The 24,956-nt window shown below is 36.7% G+C and overlaps 2 protein-coding genes across 14 annotated transcripts in view; both read right to left on the bottom strand.

The window, feature by feature from the left end:
• pde1cb (phosphodiesterase 1C, calmodulin-dependent b) overlaps window positions 1-12,802 on the bottom strand; it is a 211,398-nt gene extending 198,596 nt beyond the window's left edge. For 4 of the 13 annotated variants that reach the window (XM_051866002.1, XM_051865956.1, XM_051865962.1 and 1 more), the window contains exon 1: window positions 12,308-12,802. In XM_051866002.1, the coding sequence (XP_051721962.1) occupies window positions 12,308-12,506 (199 nt within the window). In that variant the 5' untranslated portion in view covers window positions 12,507-12,802. The remainder of the gene's footprint in view (window positions 1-12,307) is intronic. The other 9 variants (XM_051865968.1, XM_051865949.1, XM_051866036.1 and 6 more) reach the window with 5 other exon arrangements.
• A 1,844-nt stretch (window positions 12,803-14,646) lies between these two features.
• On the bottom strand, window positions 14,647-24,724 carry viml (vimentin like). The gene is made up of 9 exons (XM_051875932.1): window positions 24,133-24,724; window positions 21,414-21,474; window positions 18,329-18,424; window positions 17,429-17,590; window positions 16,999-17,124; window positions 15,627-15,847; window positions 15,478-15,521; window positions 15,306-15,391; window positions 14,647-14,937 (listed from the first exon to the last, which is right to left on the bottom strand). The coding sequence occupies exons 1-9, from the start codon at window positions 24,633-24,635 to the stop codon at window positions 14,896-14,898; spliced, it is 1,341 nt and encodes a 446-aa protein (XP_051731892.1). The 5' UTR covers window positions 24,636-24,724; the 3' UTR covers window positions 14,647-14,895.
• Window positions 24,725-24,956: the final 232 nt, after the last annotated feature.

The following is a 24,956-nucleotide window of genomic DNA, read 5'->3' as shown; positions in this document are numbered from 1 at the left end:
TATTTAAAATAGCTGTTTTAATATATTTTATTGTAATATATATTATTGTAATTTTACTGTATTTTTGATTAAATATCTTGGTGCTAAAGAAATTGTAATGTTTCCTAACTTTTGACAGGTGCTGTATACATACACATACATTTTTAAATGGGTCATTGGCGAATAAGGTTTTTATAAGTGTCAAAAAATATAATGGAGACATAATTCATTTTTAAGTTTTATTAAGTGTTAACAATGAGATTATGTGGTTTTTATAATCAATTAACACTGCTTTTGTCATTTATTACAAGATGAACAAAATTTGTCACCAAAATAGTCATTTGGTTTAACCAAAATTTTGGTTTTACCGAATGACACTTTTGGTTATACTGAACGACTATAGCTTCAGCTTTGCATCACAGGAATAAATTATAAAAATATTATATTAAAATATTGTAAAAAAGCTATTTAAAATTGTAATAATATTTCACAATATACTGTTTTACTGCATTTTTTATTAAACGCAGCCTTGGTGAGCATAAGAGACTTCTTTTAAAATTTTGAATGGTAATGTATACATGCTGTAGAATAGAATAGAATAGAATAGTCCTGGTAGAATTTATTTCCTTAACTTTTTCCATCCCCCAGGGCATTTTAGGGTCAGTAAGTGTCTCACTCAATGCTATCTTGACACATCTAACTTGCAGTTACCACTGAACCCTCTGAACTTTAACCAGCATGCAACACCACCCACCAAAAAAAAAAAAAAAAAAACAGTGGAGAGTATGAATTCGCTTCTACCATTTCATGAGAGAGACACACATGTGGGAAACGGTGACATTTTCCACCTTCTCAATGCAAAATAAGATATTATTCATAGCTTTAATGAATGAATATGAAGATGCTTGTAGATTAGGTGTGCTAACATTCTCTGTTTAGTAACTGAGATTCTTATAGTGGCAAGTAAACGTCATCTGGTATTTCCTCAAAGAGCTTTAATGAGCTTCCAGTCATTACAGAAGTACTGTGGTTGTTTGTGTGCTTGTGTGTAAGGTCAGCTCATGTATATGATGTCTCTATTGTGAATGCTGGTCACTAGGCAACCAACCAAGGCTTTTTCCCACTGCATTAAAGAGATCCAGAGGTTAATGTAATGCAACAAACTGGACAAAAGCTGGAGCTCATGTTCATTGTCACACGGCTCTGAGGAGACATATATAATCTACTGTAACTGTTTACAAACAGAGTTCATTTCGGCTGTACAGCAACTTTAAAAGAAAATGCTACTGTGTCATTGTTGAGCTGAAGTCAGTTCAGTGTTGATTCAGTTCTGTTGTAAAGATCATCACTTATTAAATTAATTAATTTCATTTATAAAGCAGTTCTGCAGAAAACAGCGAAGTCATCGTCCAGCTCAGTTCAGTTCTCATCCAATAGTGTCAGTGCAGTCAAATCAATAATATTGTTGAATATTAACTTTAAGAAGTGTAAAAAGTAATCTGAATCTGAAAATAAGCAGTTAAATATCCAATTTCAGCCAATACATCAAGCATCTCTGTTACCCAGCAGGCTAACCCAATAACTCATTAGCTTATGGTTAACATAACATATCTATCTGTGATTCAAACCTTTTTAGTTCATTTCTGTGGTCAAATTATTTGCTAAATAAAAAATATAATAGTAAAAATAAAAGGTTATTGCATTGTTCTTTGGTTTAGAGGCTCTCATTGGTTTTGCATCAAGATAATTTGATAATTTCTAATATATATTGAGTGGGGGGAGATCTGATCTATGAATGACTGTATGGTTAGTTTGCACTTTGTCAATTTCATTTAACATTGTATTTTCACCTACAACAATATTGCTTATAACTGGAACAATATATGTCAATACATTGAAGTGTACTTGGGTTTCTTTTGCAGTTTCCTCATCTGACCACAAGAGGTCGACAACGCCCTTAATTATGGATAATTGTGGCTTGTCGTCAGTCGACAAATATTGACACACTAGCACCTCTCTGCTTCTTTCTGCTGCTTATGATACATAATCAGTACATGTACACTATTAGTCCATTAATGTGAACATCAATCTGAACAGAACGATCAGAGACAGCGCGAGCTCGCCGGAACAAGCTGTTCCCGCGCCTGTTGCCGTGGAGACACACTGCGCGTGCCCTCTGTGATTCCCCTCGCGCGAGGATGCTGAGGTCGGTGATGTCACGAACAGAGCGGAAATGCGCTGTTAATTACAACCATCAAATGTTCTTTTACAGATGGATACTACTATCATTAAACGGGATTTGTTTGCAGCCTGATTAGTTTTCGATTCAGGAAAATCCTATAGGATAGCAAACTGCAATAAGATGAATAAAGATTATTTGAAAATATTACACCGACACATTTGTATTTTGACAAAATTGCTGCCTAAATCATAATTAGAGTCAACCCTCTTTGTAGGTCTCATTCTGCTCCATATGCTGTGAATCACTGAACATGAATCAGCCATGAGCAAGGGTCTTGATTCGCTGAAACAGCTGAACTCTACAGGAAAGTGGATCTCTAGAAGCAGGAATGAGGAACCCTGAGGGACGTGTTACTGATTTTCTTTGACATGATATTTATCAGCAACATCATGATTTAATGAATGTGACAACCCTAGAAATATCCAACTCTTTGTAGTGCACTACAGAATTAGGGAGCTGAATGAGACACACTTCATCTGTCTGCTTCATATTCAATGTTTGACTCCCATAGTGTAATAAAAACAATGTATGCTAAAATATACTAAATCTTGAGCCTTACTGGTGGGTCTAATGGAGTATATATATATATATATATACACATATACATACACACACATATACATATATATATATATATATATATATATATATATATATATATATATATAAAACAAAAACAGTTGGAGAAACGCTGATCTATAAACCAGTTGGTCTTGTCCAAGAGGGCCACAGGGTGAAATTAGACAAAAGTGTAAAAATATGCTAAAATAGCTAAAAAATAAAATAAAAATGTAAGCTGACATTTCTCATTTTAATTCATGCTCTCAGCAACTGTCATTGTTATTTATGAACCAGGTGTGGTCTTGGAAAACATGGATATATGAGGAAATTTGAAAAGTGTGCTTTTTAGACCTACAAAAGTCATTGTAAGACCCTTATTTCAGTCATTTACTGCTGGAATTTATTTCTTTGGTTTATATTTGTTCTTACTGCGTATGTCCTACTCGACCCGCTCCGAGCGTGACGCGAACCATGGTCTCCGTCGTGGTAGTCGGGCGCTCTAACAAGTGGCTAAAAAGATCAGGGGAGTAAGGTTTACACACACAGCTCTTACTGGCCTACGACAGTTACACTCACCCCCCTAAACCTCACTCCCATCTGGGTCACGGTACCAAATGTAACTGGTTCTACTGACCCACTCCGAGTGGGATTCGAACCGTGGTCTCCGGTTTGGGAGTTGGGCGCTCTAATAAAGAGGCTAAATTCCGCAGCCTCTAAGCACTGTTTGGAAGTTAGTCGGGCCGACACCAACAACAGACTTGTAACCAATCAGCATTAGGAGGGGCGTATGACGGTCGAGGAGACAGAACAAGCAAGCGGAAGATTTGAAGAAAAACTGCAGGAGGAGAGATGAGACACAAAACAAAAGAGCTCAAAAGAATATCACTGGAATGAAGGTTTATGACTGGGCAAGTGCTTTAGGACCCGGTTTATATTAGAAAAGCTTTTCAGCGCTGGAGAGAGCTAAGCGGGAAGGCCTGAGAACAGCGGTCGGGCCGGGGTTTGAGACCGACATAGAGCAGGGATAGGATTGGAGAGTGAGTTTTGGAGGCAGAGCAATGAAGAGAGGGGTGGGTTTGTTTGGGTTGGTTTCAAATATCAACAATGTCCAACTGCGATTTTTGAACATCTACTTATCCCACCTTTAAGCCCGGGACACACCAAGCCGACGATCGGCCTATCGGGCAACGTCAGACCGTTTTTAAGCATCGCCGACCCAGTTTCCCCAGGGTGTTCTGAACCATTGGCTCTAGTCGGACGGCGTCAGGTTTTTTTGGGCCGATTCAACATGTAGAATTGGCGTCAGATGAGAGAGAACTGTTGAATGTCGAAGCGCGAGAATAATAGCAAAACAGTGAGCAAACAAGTCAAGGCGGTACAGACAGAAGGCTGTTCTAATTTTACGTCATGTACCTGAGTGTTCCTGGGCGAATGTTTAATTTTAACGTGAGCCAAGTGGAATATAGAAAGTAGCATGAATGATATTCAAAACGTTAAGCACGTGCTGCTTTGTTTACAGTTTGTGTATCTGCAGCCTGCAGTGCCAGGCTCCCTTTCTGAATTACGAATATAGACAAATATATATGAAAAAATACTTTTTCCTTACAGGCAGGCGCAGAACGCACATGCTGGCCAACAGTCGGCTGTAGTTCTCTCGATGTGTTCACGTGCAGTTTTTTGCCCCGATGCAGAGTCACGGCACCAAATGTAACCGGTTCTACTGACCCGCTCCGAGCGGGATTCGAACCGTGGTCTCTGGCATGGGAGTCGGGCAGCTCTTACTGGCCTACGACAGTTACACTGTTCAGTGAAGTCATTTTTGTAACACACATGAAAAGTTATTGACGCATGTGCAATAAGTTCAGACGCACAGTGGGAGAACACAAAGCTTTTGACCGTGTATAGTTTTGTAAGCTAGCAGAACTGGTTGTTAAGTATAGTATCTCAACAAACAAGTTGTTAAGAGAAGACGTTGTTGCACAAGAGGATGATGATATGAGAAGACTGAACAAAATGTGATTATTTGTTTAACTGGAAAATAAAGCATGACAAAGGAAATTATGGACTGCTAGTCGTGAATACAAGATAAGAAGATATGCGTCAAAACTTGTGAAATAACTGAAAGACAATCACATGGAAATTAATAAAATCTTAAACAGTCATGGAATTTTTATAATAAATATACATTTTTATAGTTATGTCAATCTCGAAAATATTTTATTCCAGTAGAAATTGCTATTTGCAAAACTTTTTGTAAAAATTCCAGCAATCAAGAACGACTATGAAAAACATTAAAAATAATTTGTAATGAAAAGTTTTAACCCTGAAGAACATTTAGTTTTTGAAACTTCTACAGAATTATGGAATTTCATTATTTTAATTATTATAGCTTTTATTTAATAATTAAAATATATAAAATAATATATATATATATAAATATATTAATAATATATAAATTAAAATGTATCAAATAATTTAAATATATTGCCACTCACAGTTTTCGTAAATAAACAATTTAGAAAATAAGCAGCTTTGCTTTGCCATTATAGTAGATGTACTAGAAATATCTTCAAGGGCTTTCCAATATTGTCTGTCAAAAAAGTTGAGAACCACTAACCTAAGATGTCTCTAGTACTGCTGCAAATCACAATCTACTCCATCTGTTCACACAAATCACTCATTATTTAAATAACAAAGCCCTAATTATTCATAGCAGGTGCCTGTCTCGTCCTCAGACATGCAGGGACGACTCAGTTTGACAGGCTATTAATAATGCAGCTACCATAAAGGACTCTGGACACCTTACAACACTCCTTACTCCAAACTGCACATCTAACCGAACTCTTACCATACAACCTAGAGCTGATTGTGTTTTGTTTTGATCTAAACGTAACATTCAGTCACTGTGTTGGTTGGTGTCTCCCCACCTGTGGCTCTCTAGAGATGCAACGCTGTAGAGGGAGAAAAACCTAAACAATCAACAGGGACCTCAGCAGGAGACTTTACTGTCACCGCTTCATGGTAACCATGAAACATAGAGCTACTTGAGATATTTTAGTCACCCTCGAGGGTCGCTTCTTCCGTTAATGGTCAGGTGAAAAGGGGACAGAGAAGTGGCATATTGAAAAAGGAATCCTTTAAACATGGAACAGGGCAGAAAAGTCACTTTTAAAGACTTAAAGAGGATTTTAAAGACATTATTTTCTTTATGTATCATACCCATTTTCATATTCTGTTAGGATGATGTCTTCAACTTTGCATATACTGTATACTACCATCAAGTTCGTGGTAAGATTATTAAATGGGTCATGACATGTATTTTTTAAAGTTAATGTTTTCTTAAAGTTGTTTGCACAAAAGAAATGTATGTGAACAGAGTGTGTGTGTGTGTGTGTGGAAATTTTTTTCAACCCTCATTCTCACCCTCTGTCTGAAATGATCAGTTTTTAAAGGGATAGTTCACCCAAAAATGAAAATTTGATGTTTATCTGTTTACCCCAGGGCATCCAAGATGACTTTGTTTCTTCAGTAGAACACAAATGATGATTTTTAACTCAAACCGTTGCGGTCTGTCAGTCAAATAATGCGTGTAAATGGGAACTCCATCTATAAGAGTGAAATAAACACGACAGACAAATCCAAATTAAACCCTGCGGCTCGTGACGACCCATTGATGTCCTAAGACACGAAACGATCGGTTTGTGCAAGAAAACGAACAGTATTTATATCATTTTTTACCTCTAAAACACCACTATGTCCAACTCCGTTTAGCATCCGGTTAGTGAGGTCTGAAAGCGCTCTGACAACGGAAGTGATGTCTTGCACTCATTGAAGCAAAGCGCGAGACATCAGTTCCGTCATCAGAGCGCGTTTTTTTTTGACCTCACTAACCGGATGCTAAACGGAGTTGGACATAGTGGTGTTTTAGAGGTAAAAAATGATATAAATACTGTTTGGTTTCTCGCACAAACCGATCGCTTCGTGTCTTAGGACATCAATGCGTCGTCACGAGCCGCAGGGTTTAATTTGGATTTGTCTGTCGTGTTTATTTGACTCTTATAGATGGAGTTCCCATTTACACGCATTATATGACTGACAGACCGCAACGGTTTGAGTTAAAAATCATCATTTGTGTTCTACTGAAAAAACAAAGTCACCTACATCTTGGATGCCCTGGGGTAAACAGATAAACATCAAATTTTCATTTTTGGGTGAACTATCCCTTTAAGGGGCGGCTCCTTTAAGGCTTATCAGTAAATGGCTGCTGTTGTGATTGGCAAACATCACTGCATAGGAAACAGTATCGATGGCCACTCACTATTGCATATGAGTAAGTATTTTGAAAACATTATCCATATAAAATTGTAATTTAAGTTTACAAAACAAAATGTGGTCAAATTTTCCGAACAAACATTTAATCCTCCAACACGATCCATGACGCCATTAAAAATAAACCATCCACATGTTCCTGAGGATGGCATCCTTCTAAAATCTCTAGAGAAATGAGCAAATGAGCTGTTTAAACAGGACGCGTGAAAGCGAATGTTCCTTTAACCTTCCATTTACTCTTCCATTTGTCCTGTTGTCGACAGACTCAAATCTATGGAGTATGTCAGAAGCTGAACACGCATCTGTATACTGTATCCAGTGTAGACAGCATCAGTGATTATAATGGCTTCTATTTGCTTTTGACGTCACGCTCGCATCCGGTGTAGGCAAATGTCAGCCATTAAAGGATTAGTTCACTTCAGCATTAAAATTTCCTGATAATTTACTCACCCCCATGTCATCCAAGATGTTTATGTCTTTCTTTCTTCAGTCAAAAAGAAATTAAAGTTTTTGAGGAAAAAATTCCAGGATTTTTCTACATATAGTGGACTTCAACAGTTATCAACGGGTTGAAGGTTCAAATTACAGTTTCAATGCAGCTTCAAAGGACACGATCCCAGTCGACGAATAAATGTCTTGTCTAGCGAAACGATCGGTCATCTTGTAAAAAAAAAATAGGAAAGATCACTCGTGATGTAGGCAGAAGTACCGCGGTAGGGCAAAAAACTCCATCTCATTTTCTCTTCCAACTTTAAAATCGTCCAAAATCGTGTTTTATATTTTTTTGTAAAGGGCGTTTTGACTGTCTTTGCACGTTCGCTTTGTAGACACCGGATTGGTACTTCCACCTATGTCAGACGTGACCTTTCCAACGTGATTACGTAATGTGTGGCGCATTCGCAGAGCTAGAGCGAGACGAGCATTTGTGGTTAAAAAGTATAGAATTTTTTTTTTTTTTTTTTTTAGAAAATGACAGATCGTTTTGCTAGATAAGACCCTTATTCCTTGTCTGGGATCATGTAGAGCCTGTTGAAGCTGCACTGAAACTGCATTTTGGACCTTCAACCCGTTGAACCCTAGTGAAGTCCACTATATGGAGAAAAATCCTGGAATTTTTTCCTCAAAAACCGTAATTTCTTTTCGAGTGAAGAAAGAAAGACATAAACATCTTGGATGACATGGGGGTGAGTAAATTATCAGGAAATTTTAATTCTGAAGCAAACTAATCCTTTAACCAATTGAATGCTAGTGGATGGGGCCTGCAATGATGTATAACTATTATTTAATAGGCTTGTTCGACTTGATGCAGCGGGAAGCAGAACGTGTCCGACTTTACGTCTCCGTTTTCAGCTCCTTCCCGCCTGCACACGGCTACTCTCGCCGATCAGTTGCATCCAGCCGCAGCCAATGTCGAACACACCTAATGTCTTGCTCTGGAGGCAGTCATATGCAAATGTATTTTTGCCTATGTGACAAAGACCTTTTATATGTCAAAAGATCAAGGCAAATTTGATTTCTCATATCATGACCCCTTTAAGAAATGAATACTTTTATGCAGCGAGGAAGCACTGGATTGATCAAAAGTGACAGTAAAGACAGTTTTAATGTTATAAAAGATTTCTATTTTAAATAAACACTGTTCTTTAAACTTTTGAACTTTCTATTCTATACATAAAAATCCTGAAAAAAATTTATCAGAGTTTCCACAAAAATATTAAGCAGCACAACTGTTTTTAACTTTGATAATAATCATGTGGCAGCTGAAAATTTGGCTTTGCCATCACAAGAATAATTTACATTTTAAAATATATTAGAATAGAAAACAGTTATTTTAAACTGTAATAATATTTCACAATATGTTTTACTGTAATTCACAATGTTTTACTGTATTTTTGATCAAATAAATTATTTTTATGAACTAAAATCTTACTGACCACAAACATTAGAATGCTAGTGTTTCTAATAAATCTACTAAATCAAAGTTTATCTGGCATTTTCAATAATAGACAGCAATCATAAAAATAAAGCTTGAATGTCCATTCTAGATTTGTGTAAAAATCCGTCTCTGAAAAACACGTGTGCTATATAAAGCATCAGGAGGTGCTGTTATTCTAACATCAAAGAGTTCAAACATAAAAAACACGGATCTGCACCCTTCAAAAGAAGTGCAGCGGCACATCATTGATCATCCCATTATGGAGCGTTTTTCTCATCTGTTCCACAGAAGTGCCTGAACTCTCTAATGTGCAGATAAATGGCCGCTATCACCCGTGTTTTTGACCCAAAATGAGCAGACACCTGTTTCCCACCCGTCTCATAAAGGCATGTGCTGAAATTCCACAATCACCTAATAGAGGCAGATGAAAACAGAGGCTCCCAAAAGAGTATTTGGACACTTCAGCTACATTAAAAATAAAATATCAAAACATAACTATTAATAATTATTTATTTTTTTAAAATATATATATATTTTTTTTACAAACATGAATCAGGATGTATTTAGTCATGAATATCAACACATTTTTATAGGATTAGATTACCCTATTTGGTCAAATCAAAAAGGTCAGAGTTGTTCCTGTTTTGTAAGTTGCTTTGTAAGTCTGCTAAATACATAAATGTAAATGTCAAAAAGACCTTGTGTCTAAAATTGTGTACCAGAGTATGTACTACAGTTGAGGAACTTATTTCTCATCTGTTAATAAAGTTTTGCAAGTATGCACTTGTGTAGTATGAATACAATCAGGACATACTACATACACTATGTTTAACTTGTCACGTGCCTTATGTTTCAGCGATGTTGCTATTTATGCCACATCTACACGAAGCCAGCGCTTTCCCTATCCGATCTTTTTTTCCTCATTCTACAAAAAATTCCATAAACATGGCGTCGTCTCAAGAAATATCTGCATACACACAAAACCACTGAAACTGACTCAAAACGATGTAGTATACATGCCAGACCAGTATGTTGTCGTTTTATCCACTCTGGGACCTGGTTTTTTTAAAAAAAAAAATAGCGGTTTCAGGCTCCTAAAACGCCAGATCCATCTGGACGAAGCGCCGATATGATACAAAATTTTTACATATACAGCTAAATGCGTCTCCATGTGTATGGGCTCTCAGATATGCTACTGATATGACATGACTAATGCATCCAAAGTCACATACTGTATAGTAGGTAGTAGGGGTGTAACAGTACACAGAAGTCATGGTTCAGTACGTACCTAGGTTTTGGGGTCAAGGTTCGATACGAGTTTAGTACAACAGAAAAAAGCATCAAGTCCCCAATGCTAGGTTTCTTTTCATTTATTTTGAAGAGACAGAAGTGCAAATTACATTTTGTTCAATCTAGCAGCATTTCATCCCCCCTGAGGTAGTTGGTACAGTACAGCCTCCTTTAGTGTATTAAACACTAAAAATAAAAAAGGAATTGTTGATTTGTTACTCTAATTGATAGACTGACCAATGCTGTGTGGTAAAATGCAACAGCTGTTTTCAAACTTATTGGTTTGAGTAACGTGTTGTGCGTAGCCTACGCTGTCATTTTCTGTGCACATGAGAGTTCATTAACATGCGGTGACAATGGCGAATGCACAAAGTTTAATATTACGCTTTTTCAAGAAATCACAGAAAGATGAGGGAGAAGGAGAAAAACAGCCTACTCCACCTTTCCACGAGGAGAAAGCGAGTGAAGTGCCACCTGAGGCTCCCATTTCCAGGCGAGCATATTTTATCACTGGACTGTAGTAGTGAGACTTACAACACAAATCGGCACAATGCCAGATGATTTTGTCTCATTATAATAGCGGAAACACCTTAAAATACTTACATTTATGGTCATACAGATGACATACAGACATAAAGTGTAAGACATTATTTGAAACTGTAAAATAAAGAAAACAAACAGGATGCCACTTTCTGTCGTCCCAGTTTCCTTTCCGTGAAGCTTATGGAGCATGTCACAAAATTAATCGAAACTACTAGCAAACTCTTGCGTGCCATCTGAACTCTTGTTTTGGGTTGCTGCATAAATCGTCTCTTCTTCTTCTGCTCTTGTTGTGGCAGTTAGCAAACAGCGTTGCATTACAGCACGCGCCCCCTTCTGGATTATAATGTGGATCACCTGCTACTGACTGTATTCGTTGTCTGACTGTATGCACTGAACCATGACGTCTGTACTGTGATGGTTCGGGACGAATACATGTACTGTTACACCCCTAGAAGGTAGTACAATTGGTTTGAAACTTCACGACCGTTAAAAAAGTATGTGCTGTATAGTATGAAGGTGTATAGTATGAATGAAATGTAGGCCCTGTCTTGTGGACTTAATGGATACGCACATGGTGGCCATTGTACGTCCACAAGACTGAAAGTGCACATGAAGTGTGCCATCATGGCCAGGGCCTTAAACGTACTACATCTGCCATGTTGTCACCGTCACATGACCTACAACAGTCGCGTCGCTTCACTGCCATCCACAACTTTTCTCCCGTGGCCTCATGGGATAGAAAGTGTCCATCGGATTTGTACTTCAGAATCTCGCCAGAAGTAGTAGGTCATCCAGGTACTTTTCACCTACTATGAACACTATGAATTCAGACATGCTCCTCAGTTTACATATATATAGTCCAAAAAAGTTACATCTCCGAGCTATTTTTGACAAAGCACCACAAAAATATAAAAATTAATTTAAATTCAGAAATTGAAAACATGTATTAGTGTAAGAGTGTATTTAAGTCATTTTAGTATGAACTGTATTAATAGTTTAAAACAAAAAAAATCAATTCAGCCTTTAAAAGATCTACCACCTAGCCATTGTAAATAAAAATTAATTGTAATTCAGAAATTTAAAACATGTTAATCAAAGAAGAACACTAGTCATTTTGATATGAACGGTATTCTGAATAAAAATGACTGTCACATGACCCAAAAATGTAATTGCAAAATCTGAAGGAAAAAAAGGCCTGGAAGGATGCCCCTTTGTTTTGGTTGATATTTTGGTATTTAATGTAATGACCTTTAGCTACTGTTAAGAGTGTACGACTCCAAATGCTACTTTTGAGACTACTGTGTACATAAACAAAACAAAAACAATTCTGCCAAATAGAAATCCATCAATTTCAGCTTTATATGCTTTAATCCACTCCCTAGATCGTGCTCCACAAGAATATGAAACATGACCAAACTTAAACTCACCTGTAGCAGATGCAGTAACTTGTGGTGTGTTTGCTCTGGATGTGCCGGTTGTTTTCTGCACCAGTGGTTCTTTGCTAGTCTGCTTTGCAATCACACGAGACCCGGTCCGATGCTTCCCGTCCGGCTCTTTCTGCGGCTCCGAACCCACTTTGACCAACGTGTTGCGCGACTTGGTGAAAACTGAGGTCACTGAGCCCATCTCTGCCGAACAACCTTCAGCTGACTGAACGTCTGCTTTGGAAAGACAGTTACACGCTCCATGACTTTGATTCAGGCACTGTCATTGCTGTCTCGTCCTCATAAAACTATGATACAAAGCACACTGTGTCCTCTGAGCGCAGATAATGTGCTGAACCACCTTCTTCTATTTGGTTCAATCTATTTGCGAGTCATTTTGTCAAACAGAAGCGATGAAGCCAGCGGAAATCTCCTGTGCGCTTTCCCGAGAGAAGCGCGCGGTCGTCACACGAATAAAGTTAGTTTGGCAAACACGAGTCTCTGGGGTCACGAGCGTTGAAAACAAGCATCTGTAATTAGTCTGTCAAGTGTATTACATTAATGAAATCCGACACTGTCTAGCTACGAATATGCAATTACATTCACAATTAAAATAAGAAATAATATTTATAAAGGGGAAATCGACATTGGTAAGCAACTCAGTTTGTAGCCTACATTTGTTCTCCCGTGTGGTCACTTTAATTTATTGTTTTTAGTGAAATGTATATATGAATATTATTTTCTTTCTCATCCCTGATGCAAAATCCAGCTTGGTATAGCCGGTTTAGCTAGTCTAGCTGGTCAAAGCTGGTCATTTACTGGTCAGTAGCTGGTTGACCAATATGTTCCAAACCAAGATGACCAATTAAACTGGTGTGACCAGCTGATAGCTAGTTTGTTTCTGCCCCCGTAATGCACTAATATGAATTTATATATATGTGTGTGTATGTGTGTGTACTTGTTTTGACTATACCAAATGTCCTCACTTATATTGTGAAATACTTTCACAACCCACTAGTGACATTTGACTGGTCCTCACTAGTTAAAAAGGCTTATAAATCAGACAAAAGAAGTTTTTATTTAAATCTAGTGTTTTGCACGTTTCAGTGATGGGTAGGTTTAGGAGTAGGGGTTTGGTTAGGTGATAGAAAATATCATTGATCATTGACCTGATATAAAATCAATGGAAGTTTATGCAATGTCCTCACTAAGATAGCAAAATAAACGTGTGTGTGTGATCCTTATATAGCAATTTGTTAGCAACTTACATTATAAATAAACATTAAAGTAGGGCTGATTAATCGCGATTAATCACATCTAACATAAAAGTTTGTGTTTACATATATGTGTATATATATATATATATATATATATATATATATGTCTCTGTGTATACAGCTAATGTAGCTAATAGCAACTTCAATTTTAGGCCTTTTTTCCCATTGCACAAAACAATCGTATGGCTTTGGGGAAAAATATATTGCACGAGTTGTATGGACTACTTTTATGATATGTTTCTTGTTCCTTATAGAGCTTGACCGCCCTTTGGTCACTGTCATCTGTCCATAAATTAAAAAGAAGCATGAAAATTCTTTAAAATTCCTTATTTTGTGTTCCATGGAAGAAAGGAAATCACATGGGTTTGGATTGGAATGACATGGGAGTTATGTTTAGTTATGACACCATGTTCAGTTATGACACCATCCACATGAGCTTGATGTGCCTCCCCGGGAGCGAACAGGAACTTGAACACTCATGTCCAGGGAGTACAAGTCTCCATCACTGGAACAAACAGACAGGAACACACATCCTATCCCACATGAACCGCTAATAGAGAACATGGAGGCTCCTCAGTGAGAGAAACACCCTGTTTTTGAAAAGGTCCTTTAAAAACAGAGACTTGAGACAACTTTGACTTGTTTTCTGTTCTTATAAATGTCCACACGATGGCAGTGATGGGCTTCAGATCCAGAACCAGTTCAGGAACAATCAAGATCTCAAAACACTTCTCAAGAGTAATTATAAGGCCTTTTTATTTATTTATATCAACATTAATAATAATTTAAAATATGCTCTAATAATTTACACAATTATTTTTCAGCTTAAAACTTTCGATTTTATTTTGTCTGCTCACTAATCCAAAATGGATTCCTGTCATTTTGAACCAATCCAACATGAGCCTAATAGGATTAGGATCAAATAAAAATCCCATTTGGAATCTTGTAAACAGTCTTTTTGGATTTTTATTGTTATTAAGGTTGTGTCTAACTCTTTTACTTTCAAAATTGTAATTTCCATGGAAGAAGAATCAGACAAATAATGAAGTTCTTAAGAATACAAACTCTTCTTTGATTATTTTTATTGAAGCATGTTGGCTCAGAAATGCTATGTGGAAGATAAATACAGGTTCAGACAATGAAAAGATTCACAGTACGCTAAAGGTCATGTGTTCTCACAGAACTACAGGTCCTCTACAGGCTCAAATACTTGTAAGGTATATTTTTGGCAGATAAAAAGGCACTTTGAAGCAGGTTATTGTGGGCTGTTCATACTGTTTGCAGTGGATGATAATGGTAGGAGATTTCCCTCCATCACTCCAGATCATCGTGGTTCTGAGTGGACTCATTGATCACCTTAATGGAAGAGAAGAGCGGAAGCGTTCATGAGAGAGAGAATTGATATCACTGACGTAAAATTAGATTAAACTGATTTCAGGTTTATTTTAAGTACAGAAATGTAATATTGTAAATTAGAGAGATTATTAGAGGTTAATGTGAATTACAAAACATAACGACATTTTGGAGGAAAAGTGCTAAATTATTAATAAAATAATGTCACAATGCAAAAACTAAACCCTATTATATGGTTCATTTACTGAATGAAAAAAATAAAATATTTAACATATTTAAATATATACATAGAAGCATATTTTAGGACAGTCAACTTTAATTAAATTTCATTTGAAAATGTGTGAAAATGCAGTGATAAGTTAAGCACGTACCTGGCCATCTCTGGTCTCAATGGTCTTAATAAGAACTTTCTTAGTAATTATATTTTCAGTAACAGGCTTGGACTCGAGCATCGCTTCTGTAAAAATGCAATCTTCAATTAAACTGCACAAGCATATTTTTGTATGTTTCCTTACGTTATTAATTGGTGACTTGATGTCTTACCTCTCAAACTGATGGAGGAGAAGTTTGGAAGAGGGGTTGCAATTCTACATAGAAGAGAATAAAATGTAAAATTATTTTATAAAACATAATAACATGTTGTTTCAACCCAAAATAAACCATATTCCGTATCTCATTAAAGAAGTGTTCACCTGCTCTCCTCCCCCTCTAGAAGTTTCCTGTAGGTGGCGATCTCGATGTCCAGGGCCATCTTGACATTGAGCAAATCCTGATACTCACGCAGATGTCTTGCCATCTCGTCCTTCATGTTCCGTATGTCCTCTTCCAGCCGAACGATGTTATCCTGGTTATTGGATGACTCCATTCCAAAGTTCTCCTCCATCTCCCTCAACTGACGCTCCAGAGATTCATTCTGCATTATTTACATTAATAAAAGATTTATTGACTGTGGACTTAATTTTATGGTAGTCATGGAATAACAGGTTTTTCTACACCAAGGTTCAGTCTTGGGTGTGATACACGCTCCGAACCACTAATTCGAAACAAAAGATTTGTTAAGCTTCATGAAGCAGTGTTTTGAAATCGCCCATCACTAGATATTTTTGAATAAAGTCTTTTTTTTTTTTTCTTTTTGGAGCACAAAAGTATTCTCGTCGCTTCTTAACATTAAGGTTGAACCACTGTAGTCACATGAACTGTTCTAAATATGTCTTTAGTAGTTTTCTGGGCATTGAAAGTGTTAATTATTTTCCTGGCAACGGAGGCCTCACTGAGCCATCGGATTTTATCAAAAATATCTTAATTTGTGTTCCGAAGATGAACGAAGGTCTCACGGGTGTGGAACGACATAAGGGTGAGTAATTAATGACAGAATTTTCATTTTTGGGTGAACTAACCCTTTAAGACCTAAATATTTGTGTTGTAACTGTTTTTTGTAAAGACTGCGTGCATTCTCAGCATTGCCACAACACAGTAAAATCCCCAGAGTTAAATCAACTCTGCTCAGAGTACATATGGTCCCTCTCTAAATAGTGTTAAAGTAACACTGAAGCAGAGTTAAAGTTAATGAGATAATTAAGCAATTAATAAGGCTGTGACTGAAGTCAGTTGTAGTTCTTGTGTTTCTCTTTTCTTCAGTGATTCTGCTTGTTAACAGCAGGTGTTTATCACTAATGTGCAATCATTAATTAATTGCTTAATTATCTCATTAACTTCAACTCTGCTTCAGTGTTATTTTAACACTATTTAGAGAGGGACCGTATGTACTCTAAGCAGAGTTGATTTAATTCTGGAGATTTTGCTGTAAAGAGGCTCTATAGCAGACATCAATGCAAATTGTCTTTTTTTTCTACAGTCAGTTTTCTCTTTCAAATTGACTACAGTCATGGCAAAGCATCAGTTTAAAGAGAAAAGTTAAGTATTAAGTATAAACTCATGTTTATAGCTAGCTGAGTGAATAGTAAAACATCTGGTTTAATGGCCCCTTGAGTACTGAGGTTTGTTGTTACGGTCACAATTATCAGATTTCGGGTAAAAGAATATGTGTAAATGTAAGATGCTTACTGTTCCCTTGAGGGCTTCCACCTCGCAGGTGAGCGCCTGCACCTGACGGCGGTATTCATTGGCCTCCTGCTTGGCCATTCGTAGAGCTTCATTATTCTTGTTAGCCGCTTCTGTCAGGTCAGCAAACTGACAGTGAATGAAGACACGCGTTAGCAAAGGTGGGCAGAGTATGGAAACAGAAGTAAAACTTAAATGCTGAAAAGGTGAAAATACTGAAAAATTAATTTAAAAAGATGGTAAAAAAGGCGACTAAAAATATATATTTTAGTGAACATGGGCTTAATTGCAGTGTTAAAAGCAGAAGAAGCTCATCTGACAGTTATGACTTGCAGGAAAAAAAGCAGAAGCAAGATAGAGATTACAAAGAACCCAAAGAAGAGGCTAAGATGTTGAAACCCCCATTAATGGTGAAAAGGCTCATGTTAAATACCTTGGATTTGTACCAATCCTCTGACTCCTGGATGTTTTTGGTTGCCAGGTTCTCATACTGCAGTCTGACGTCTCTCAGAGCAGCTGTCAGATCAGGTTTAGCCATGTCCATATCCACCTGCACCTGCTGGCCCTGGATCTGTGCCTGCAGTTCAGCCAGCTCCTACAGAGAGAGAGATGTAGTGCGTTCTGAATAACATCTGTCATACCTCCTTTTCTTGTGTTGTAATCATACAAACAGAGCCAAATTTTGACATTTTGAGTAGCTTTTGCTTGTGCAAAACTTGTTGCCATAATGCTAGGGTGTTGCTATGCAGTGGAAACAGCACACATACTGTAGATGGTTTTGTCATGTGGTACTTGTTACTTTTTTAACTGCTCATTCAAACACAAACATTTTATTATTTATTTCATTTTATAGAGAATGCTGGAATGGATTTACATTTGTATGACAAGTATAAATCTTTGGAGTTAATAGATTAAAACAACGTTTCAGTACACAAAAGTCACAAAGACAAAAAAAACTGCTGCTTCCATCCAGAGATTTGAATGTGGCTTAATGTAAATCCCTGGACTTTTTGTTAGAAACATAAATTATAATATAATATAATATAATATAGGCAAGTTTATTTATATAGCACATTTCATACACACTGGTAAATCAAAGTGCTTTAGATAAAAAGGATTTAAGAAAAAAAAAGAATCATAAAATAATACTCGATTCCTAACTGCCTGATCACTAAGTTTATAATATAATATAATATAATATAATATAATATAATATAATATAATTTAATATAATAATTTTTGGGTGAACTATCCCTTTAATGCCCTGTACTTTGAGTTAAAGCAGAAGTTTGCTACAATCTGAAGAAATAAAAACTGTGACAGTGTGTCTCACCTCATCATGGATCTTTTTCCGGAAGGCGAGTTCCTCCTGGAGAGACTCCACCTTCCTTTCCAGATCCACTCGAGCAAGAGCAGCGCTATCCACGTCCTGCACAACATTAACAACATTATATGACACAGCAGCACTACTGTATTGAGCACAGATGCACAGCAAGCACACAGTGAAGAGGTCTTTGTGTTTTAATGAGTATCTGGGTCGGGCACAATGCCCTGCAGTCTGTGTGGCACCATTCGGATGTCTGCTGACAGGACTACCACATCCTGAATTAAAACCATGAATAAACAGGGCTTTAACACACTCACACCGTTTTTATGCTTGACACATGCTCTCTCTCTCACACACACACACACACACACATCCAGACATTCCTGCCCTTGGCAGCCAGTTCAGCCACAACAGTTTGCTTTGTCAGGGTCTGCTGGTCTGCTGGAAGAGCAATCAGCAGCGATGGAGATTTCCCAGCGCTAATGCCAGAGACAAAGACATTCAGCTCCGAGCCTGACATCCCACACAGAGCCATTCCTCAAACACAGACCCAAACCAGAATCTCTATCACAGTTCCAAATTAAACCCAGACTTGTTTGTTTCTGTGTTTAAATAGAGAAAATTTCCTGCAAGCAGCAATAGTGTACATTAGATGGTCATAGCGCACCTTGTGGTGAAATTTAGCTCAAAGATTATGAGTAGATTCACAACTATTTATTACTTTATACGTTTGTTCTGTAACGCTTTAGATTACAGCCCGGAAAGTACTGCGTAATTACAACGAATTTACAGCGTAACTTTCGATAATTATAGTGTACCTATAAAGTAAGTACGTGTAAGTATAGGGGAACAATATGTAAAGTATTGGGAATAAAGGGGTAACAACCAGGAAAATAACAAATTATTTATACTGTAAATATTTTAGAACTAAGGGGTACTTATACTATTATGATGGACAACAATCTTACATTTGGGAGAAATTTAGTGAGAAAGTGCACTGATTAAGTTGTTCAAAAGTTGTTCTGAAGTCTTCTGAAGTCGTTTCACTTCAGAAGACATTGATTCATCCATTGGGGTCGTATGGATTACTGTAGTTATTGCTGTATGTGCTGTTTGATGCTTCGACTTTTAGGAACACATGAGCTTGCATTATAAAGCATTCCCAGAGATTATTTATTTTTCTAAAAACCTTTGTTTGTGTTCATCTGAAGAAGGAAAGTCGTATACATCTCAGATGGCATGAGGGTAAAAGATGAGTAAACGGTGAGCACATTTCCGGGTGTAGGCCTACTGTATTTTCTTTTAATACAGAATAGCAAATGACATGGGATTCCCTCTTAAGCTTCATCAGTGGAAAGAAAGAAAAAGAAGAAGAGGAACAAGAGGAGGAGGAAGCCAAGCAAGAGAAATGAATGAGAAGTGTTGTAACTTTAAACCTGTTTTGAAATAAGTTGTTTTTCAAATAAAGGTTTCCAAGTGATAACAGATTGCGTGCGTTTTTTTAATTACTTACCCTGTAACTACATGAGACAAGTGTAACAAGCACCACTTTAATTTACAGCCCTCAATGTCATACTTACCCTGTAACTACATGAAACAAAAGTAGGGTGAATTCAGGCTGATTGGGACACCCAGTCATCTCAATGGCAAAAAGTGTCCCAATCATCCTGAATTCACCCTATATTTCCCCATGTATTAAAAAAGATTGCAGTAGTTCTTTCTTCTTGCCTTGAAACAACTTAATCAGTGTATGTTCTCACTAAATTGCTCCCAAACGTAAGATTGTTGTCTATCATAATATTATAAGTATCCCTTAGTTCTAAAATACTTACAGTATAAATAATTTGTTATTTTCCTGGTTGTTACCCCTTTATTCCCAAGACTTTACATATTGTTCCCCTATACTTACATGTACTTACTTTATAGGTACACTATAATTATTGAAAGTTATTCTGTAAATTCGTTGTAATTACGCAGTACTTTCCAGGCTCTCATCTAGCGTTACCGTTCTTCAATACATTGTTCTTTGAGCCTCTTCTGTTCACCAAGGCTGCATTTATTTGATCAAAATAAAGTAAAAACACTAATATTGTGAAATATAATTACAAAACATCTTATTTCTATTTTAATATATTTTCAAATGTAATTTATTCCTGTGATCAAAGATGAATTTTCAGCATCATCACTCCAGTCTTCAGTGTCACATGATCCTTCAGAAATCATTCTAATATGGTGATTTGCTGCTCAAGAAATATTTATGATTATTATCAATGTTGAAAACACTTGTGTTGCTTAATATTTTTGTGGAAACCATGTCATTTTGTCAGGATTTTTTGATGAATAGAAAGTTCCAAAGAACAGCATTTATTTGAAATTCAATTATTTGTAACATTATAAATGCCTTTACTGTCACTTTTGATCAGTTCAATGCATCCTTGCTGAATAAATGTTTTCATTTCTTTAAAAAAAAAAATAATAATAATAATCATACTGGCCCCAAACTCTTGAATAGAATTGTAGATTCTTGTCTGGGTGGATGTCTGTCATCCACCCAGACGCAGAAATTACACAATTTTATCAATTCATCTCCTCCTGTGTTGCTCAATTTTTTACATCTATGTAATGAAAACTTGCTGTGCCTTGCTACACTTAAAGGAATAGTTCACCCAAAAATTAAAACTCTGTCATCATTAGTGTTCATATCATATTATAAAAAAAAAATACTATGGAAGTCAACAGGGTCCATCAACTGTTTGGTTACGACATTCTTCAAAATATCTTCTTTTGTGTTCAACAGAAGAAAGAAATTCATTCAACTTGAGGGTGAGTAAATGATGATAGAATTTTCATTTTTGGGTGAACTATCCCTTTAAATGTTGCAACAAGTGTTGCCGTACTTCTGAAACTCTAACAGCAGTAGTGATAACATCTTCATCTATATACATCAGCAAAAGCCTCATGAATTAATTTCCTGCACAATTGCAGATTCTTCTTAGAACAAATATTGCAGATACACTGCCCTTTGAAATAATATAAGTAGCAATAGTTATGTTTCTCAAAACCTTTAGTTTTAAACACAATCATATTTTACCTGTCTGAAACTCCTCATGCTGTTCTCTGCATCTTCTCGCTGAAGAATCTCATTCTCCAGTCTGTAAATGACAGACATCAATAAGAAAACACCTTGGTTTATTTAAAAATATTTACCATTGCAAAATATTTTCTGCCTGATCTGACATTTTAAAATTAGTTTCACTCTGTGTAGTTTATTTATTTTATTTATTACACAGCTTATCGGTCAATCACAGCATTTAGTAGACATATGCTTCTCAATAATGACTTTGAATGTTTGAATATAAGCAATTATATTCTGGCTCAAAAAAGTATTTACACACTACTCACTTGAAATGATTTTCATTGCATTAGACCACAAAATAATATAAACAGTAGCATATGCAAACAGGATGAAGACAAAACCTATTTGGAAACTTTTTTTTTGGAAAGTTTCCAAATAGGTTTTGTCTTCATTCTGCACAGGGTACCGCAAGGCTAAAGGCCCTCCGAGGTAAAAGGGACAATTGATTTTATATTTTCCAAAACACTAAAATGCAAACACCACCAGAGCACTTTCCTGAACACTGGTCTGTCACTATTCACTGCACAATATCCCTGATGTATGAGGTCACTCACTGTGTGCAATTACAAATGATATTTAAGGTTAACTAATTGATTTAATATTTAAAGGGTTAGTTCACCCAAAAATTAAAATCCTGTCATTAATTACTCACAATCATGTCGTTCCACACCCATAAGACCTTCGTTCATCTTCAGAACAAATGAAGATATTTTTGATAAAATCCGATGGCTCAGTGAGGGCTCTATTGACAGCAAGATAATTAACACTTTCAGATGCCCAGAAAGCTACTAAAGGCATATTTAAAACAGTTCATGTGACTACAGTGGTTCAACCTTAATGTTATGAAGCAATGAGAATACTTTTTGTGCACAAAAAAAAAAAGAACGACTTTATTCAACAATATCTAGTGATGGGCGATTTCAAAAAGCAGTTTGATACACGCTCCGAACCACTGATTCGAAACAAAGGATTCGTAAAGCTTTGAAGCTTCATGAAGCAGTGTTTTGAAATCGGCCATCACTAGATATTGTTGAATAAAGTTGTCATTTTGTCTTTTTGGCACACAAAAAGTATTCTTGTCGCTTCATAACATTAAGATTGAACCACTGTACTCACATGAACTGTTTTAAATATGTCTTTAGTAGCTTTCTGGACATTTGAAAGTGCAAATTTTCTTGCTGTCAATTTCTTGTCTCACTGAGCCATTGGATTTTATCAAAAATATCTTCAGTTGTGTTCTGAAGATGAATGAAGGTCTTACAGAGGTGGAATGACATGAGGGTGAGTAATTAATGACAGAATTTTCATTTTTGGGTGAACTAACCCTTTAATCATTTTTAAATGTTGATTTGTTGCAAAGGATTGCACACTTACTTAAAAAAAGAAGGGTTTTGTTATAGTACACAAACTCCTTTATGCCAATATTATGTAATTTTGTTATTTTTAATGAGAATTTCCTTAATTTGTTACCCAGAAAAGAATCTTGCTATCTATCAATGATATTTTGCATATTATAATCAGGGTAAAAAACTTAGAATGGGATGTTTTAACCAAATAGTGGTTAATAAAGTGAAATTAAATACATAAAGTATTTTTTATATATATATTTTATTAAATATATTTAACATTTAATTACTGCAAGTTTGCATGATTTTCTGAGTTTGCATTTCACTGTTTTTATTCATTTTGAGGAATACTGAATCTGTTTTTGTGCAAGTGAAATGACTAAATGCATGTTCACATTTATTCTAGATTAGAACAATACACCTCTGCACTTACTCCTGATTTCTCTCAACATGGGGACAGATGTCAGTTAATAAATGGGGAAAAAAGTAGCCTAACTTTCATTACTTATCTGAAAAAAGTAACTGATATTTTTTTTGTAATTTTATAAGTAATGCATCACATTACTAGTTAGAAAAACAGGTCTTTTTCTGTAGAGTTAGGTACGTTCTCTTCATCATCTGCTCCTATTATTAGTGGAGTACCTCAGGGCTCTATTTTGGGTCCGCCTCATTTTAACTTATATATATGTCCACTGGTGGATATTACTAAGAAGCACAATGTTTCATTTAATTTTTATGCTGATTTTATACACAGCTGTACCTGCCGTTGAAAGCTGGCGATTCCGTTCAACCTTTGTTGGAATGCATCTGGGACATTAAGAAATGGTTATCAAATAATTTCTCCAACTTAATGACGACAAAACAGAAATATTTGTCTTTGTTCCCCCAAAATTAAGGAGTAGTCTCATTAAGGAGCTGGGTAAACATTTCCCCCCAGTTTCCTCCCAGGTTAGGAACCTTGGTGTCATCCTGGACTATGTTTATCTAAACAAATAATTCTTTTGTTAAGAATATCAATTGCAGATTATTTCCAAACTTAAATAATTTTTGTCATTCCAAGACATGGAGAAGGTTATTCATGCTTATATTACCTCGCGCTTAGACGCTTTTATTACCTCAAGCTTATCTCATTGTATCTGGGTCTTCCTCAGTCATCGCTTTACTTACTTACTTGAAAATGTAGCCTAATCTGATTACATTACTCGCGTTACTTGTAATGCGTTACACTGCTGTCGATACCACTTGGTATTCTGTATGATCTAATGCAATGACATTCACACATTAACGTGTCCAAACATTTTATGCAGTTTTGTGAATGTTTGTCATACTTCTCTCTGAGTCGCTCTATATCTTCTGCCATGTTGTCTCGCGCCACTTCCGCGCGTGTTTTCTCCGTGGTGAGCTGGTCCACCTGTCGCCTCAAGTCTTGCATCTCCTTCTCATACAGATCCGCGATGCTGGAAGATCTCTGACCCCGCTGCTGCTCCAGCTCCGCGCATAGGATCTTGTTCTGCTGCTCCAGGAAACGCACCTTCTCGATGTAACTGGCGAAGCGGTCGTTTAGTGACTGCATCTGCGCCTTTTCATTGAGCCGATTCACCTTGAATTCCTTATTTAAGGCGTCCGAGAGATTAAAGTCAACAGTCTCAGAGCTCAATCGTGGCATCGCCGCGCTACTTCGGACTCTGGAGCCCTTCGACGCGTAAATAACCGGAGCCGAGGAGACGCCGAAAGACACCTGCGAGCGCATGAGACTGGACGTCTGGCGGCTGGAGAACGCGCTGCTCCGGCTCACATCTCCAAATCGTTTTCTGTAGGAGGAGGTAGACATCGTGAACTTTATTATCTGTTGTAGCTCTGCGCACCGTTTCTCTCTTCAGGAACTGTCCCAAACGGGGAGCGACAGTGTGAGAGGAAGCATCATTTATAGTCAAGTCATTATGCAAATCACATAACGCTGCTGGAGGATTTGAGTGACACAAACAGAACCCTATTGAGTTCCTGGCCGAGAGAATTTCAAGAGTTATTTTACTTTTCTCCGCCTACTGAGGAAATAAACTAATAGAATTAAAGGCCATCAGATACGACATGTGGCATTTTATTATGGATTTGAAACTAGCACTTATTTCACCAAAGCCAAATATGTCCTATG

Source organism: Ctenopharyngodon idella, chromosome 2, assembly GCF_019924925.1.
Source record: "Ctenopharyngodon idella isolate HZGC_01 chromosome 2, HZGC01, whole genome shotgun sequence".
Classification (NCBI taxonomy): Eukaryota; Metazoa; Chordata; class Actinopteri; order Cypriniformes; family Xenocyprididae; genus Ctenopharyngodon; species Ctenopharyngodon idella.
The sequence above is the reverse complement of the archived record's forward strand: the minus strand, read 5'-3'. Positions and strand labels throughout refer to the sequence as shown.

Excerpts from the sequence above, each read along its gene's own strand:
- viml (XM_051875932.1), bottom strand. The coding sequence starts at position 24,635 with ATGTCTACCTCCTCCTACAGAAAACGATTTGGAGATGTGAGCCGGAGC. Across the intron at positions 15,848-16,998 it reads TGGAAGCCCTCAAGGGAACA|AATGAATCTCTGGAGCGTCA; the intron begins GTAAGCATCTTA and ends TAAATAATGCAG. Across the intron at positions 15,522-15,626 it reads CTAGAGGGGGAGGAGAGCAG|AATTGCAACCCCTCTTCCAA; the intron begins GTGAACACTTCT and ends TCTTCTATGTAG.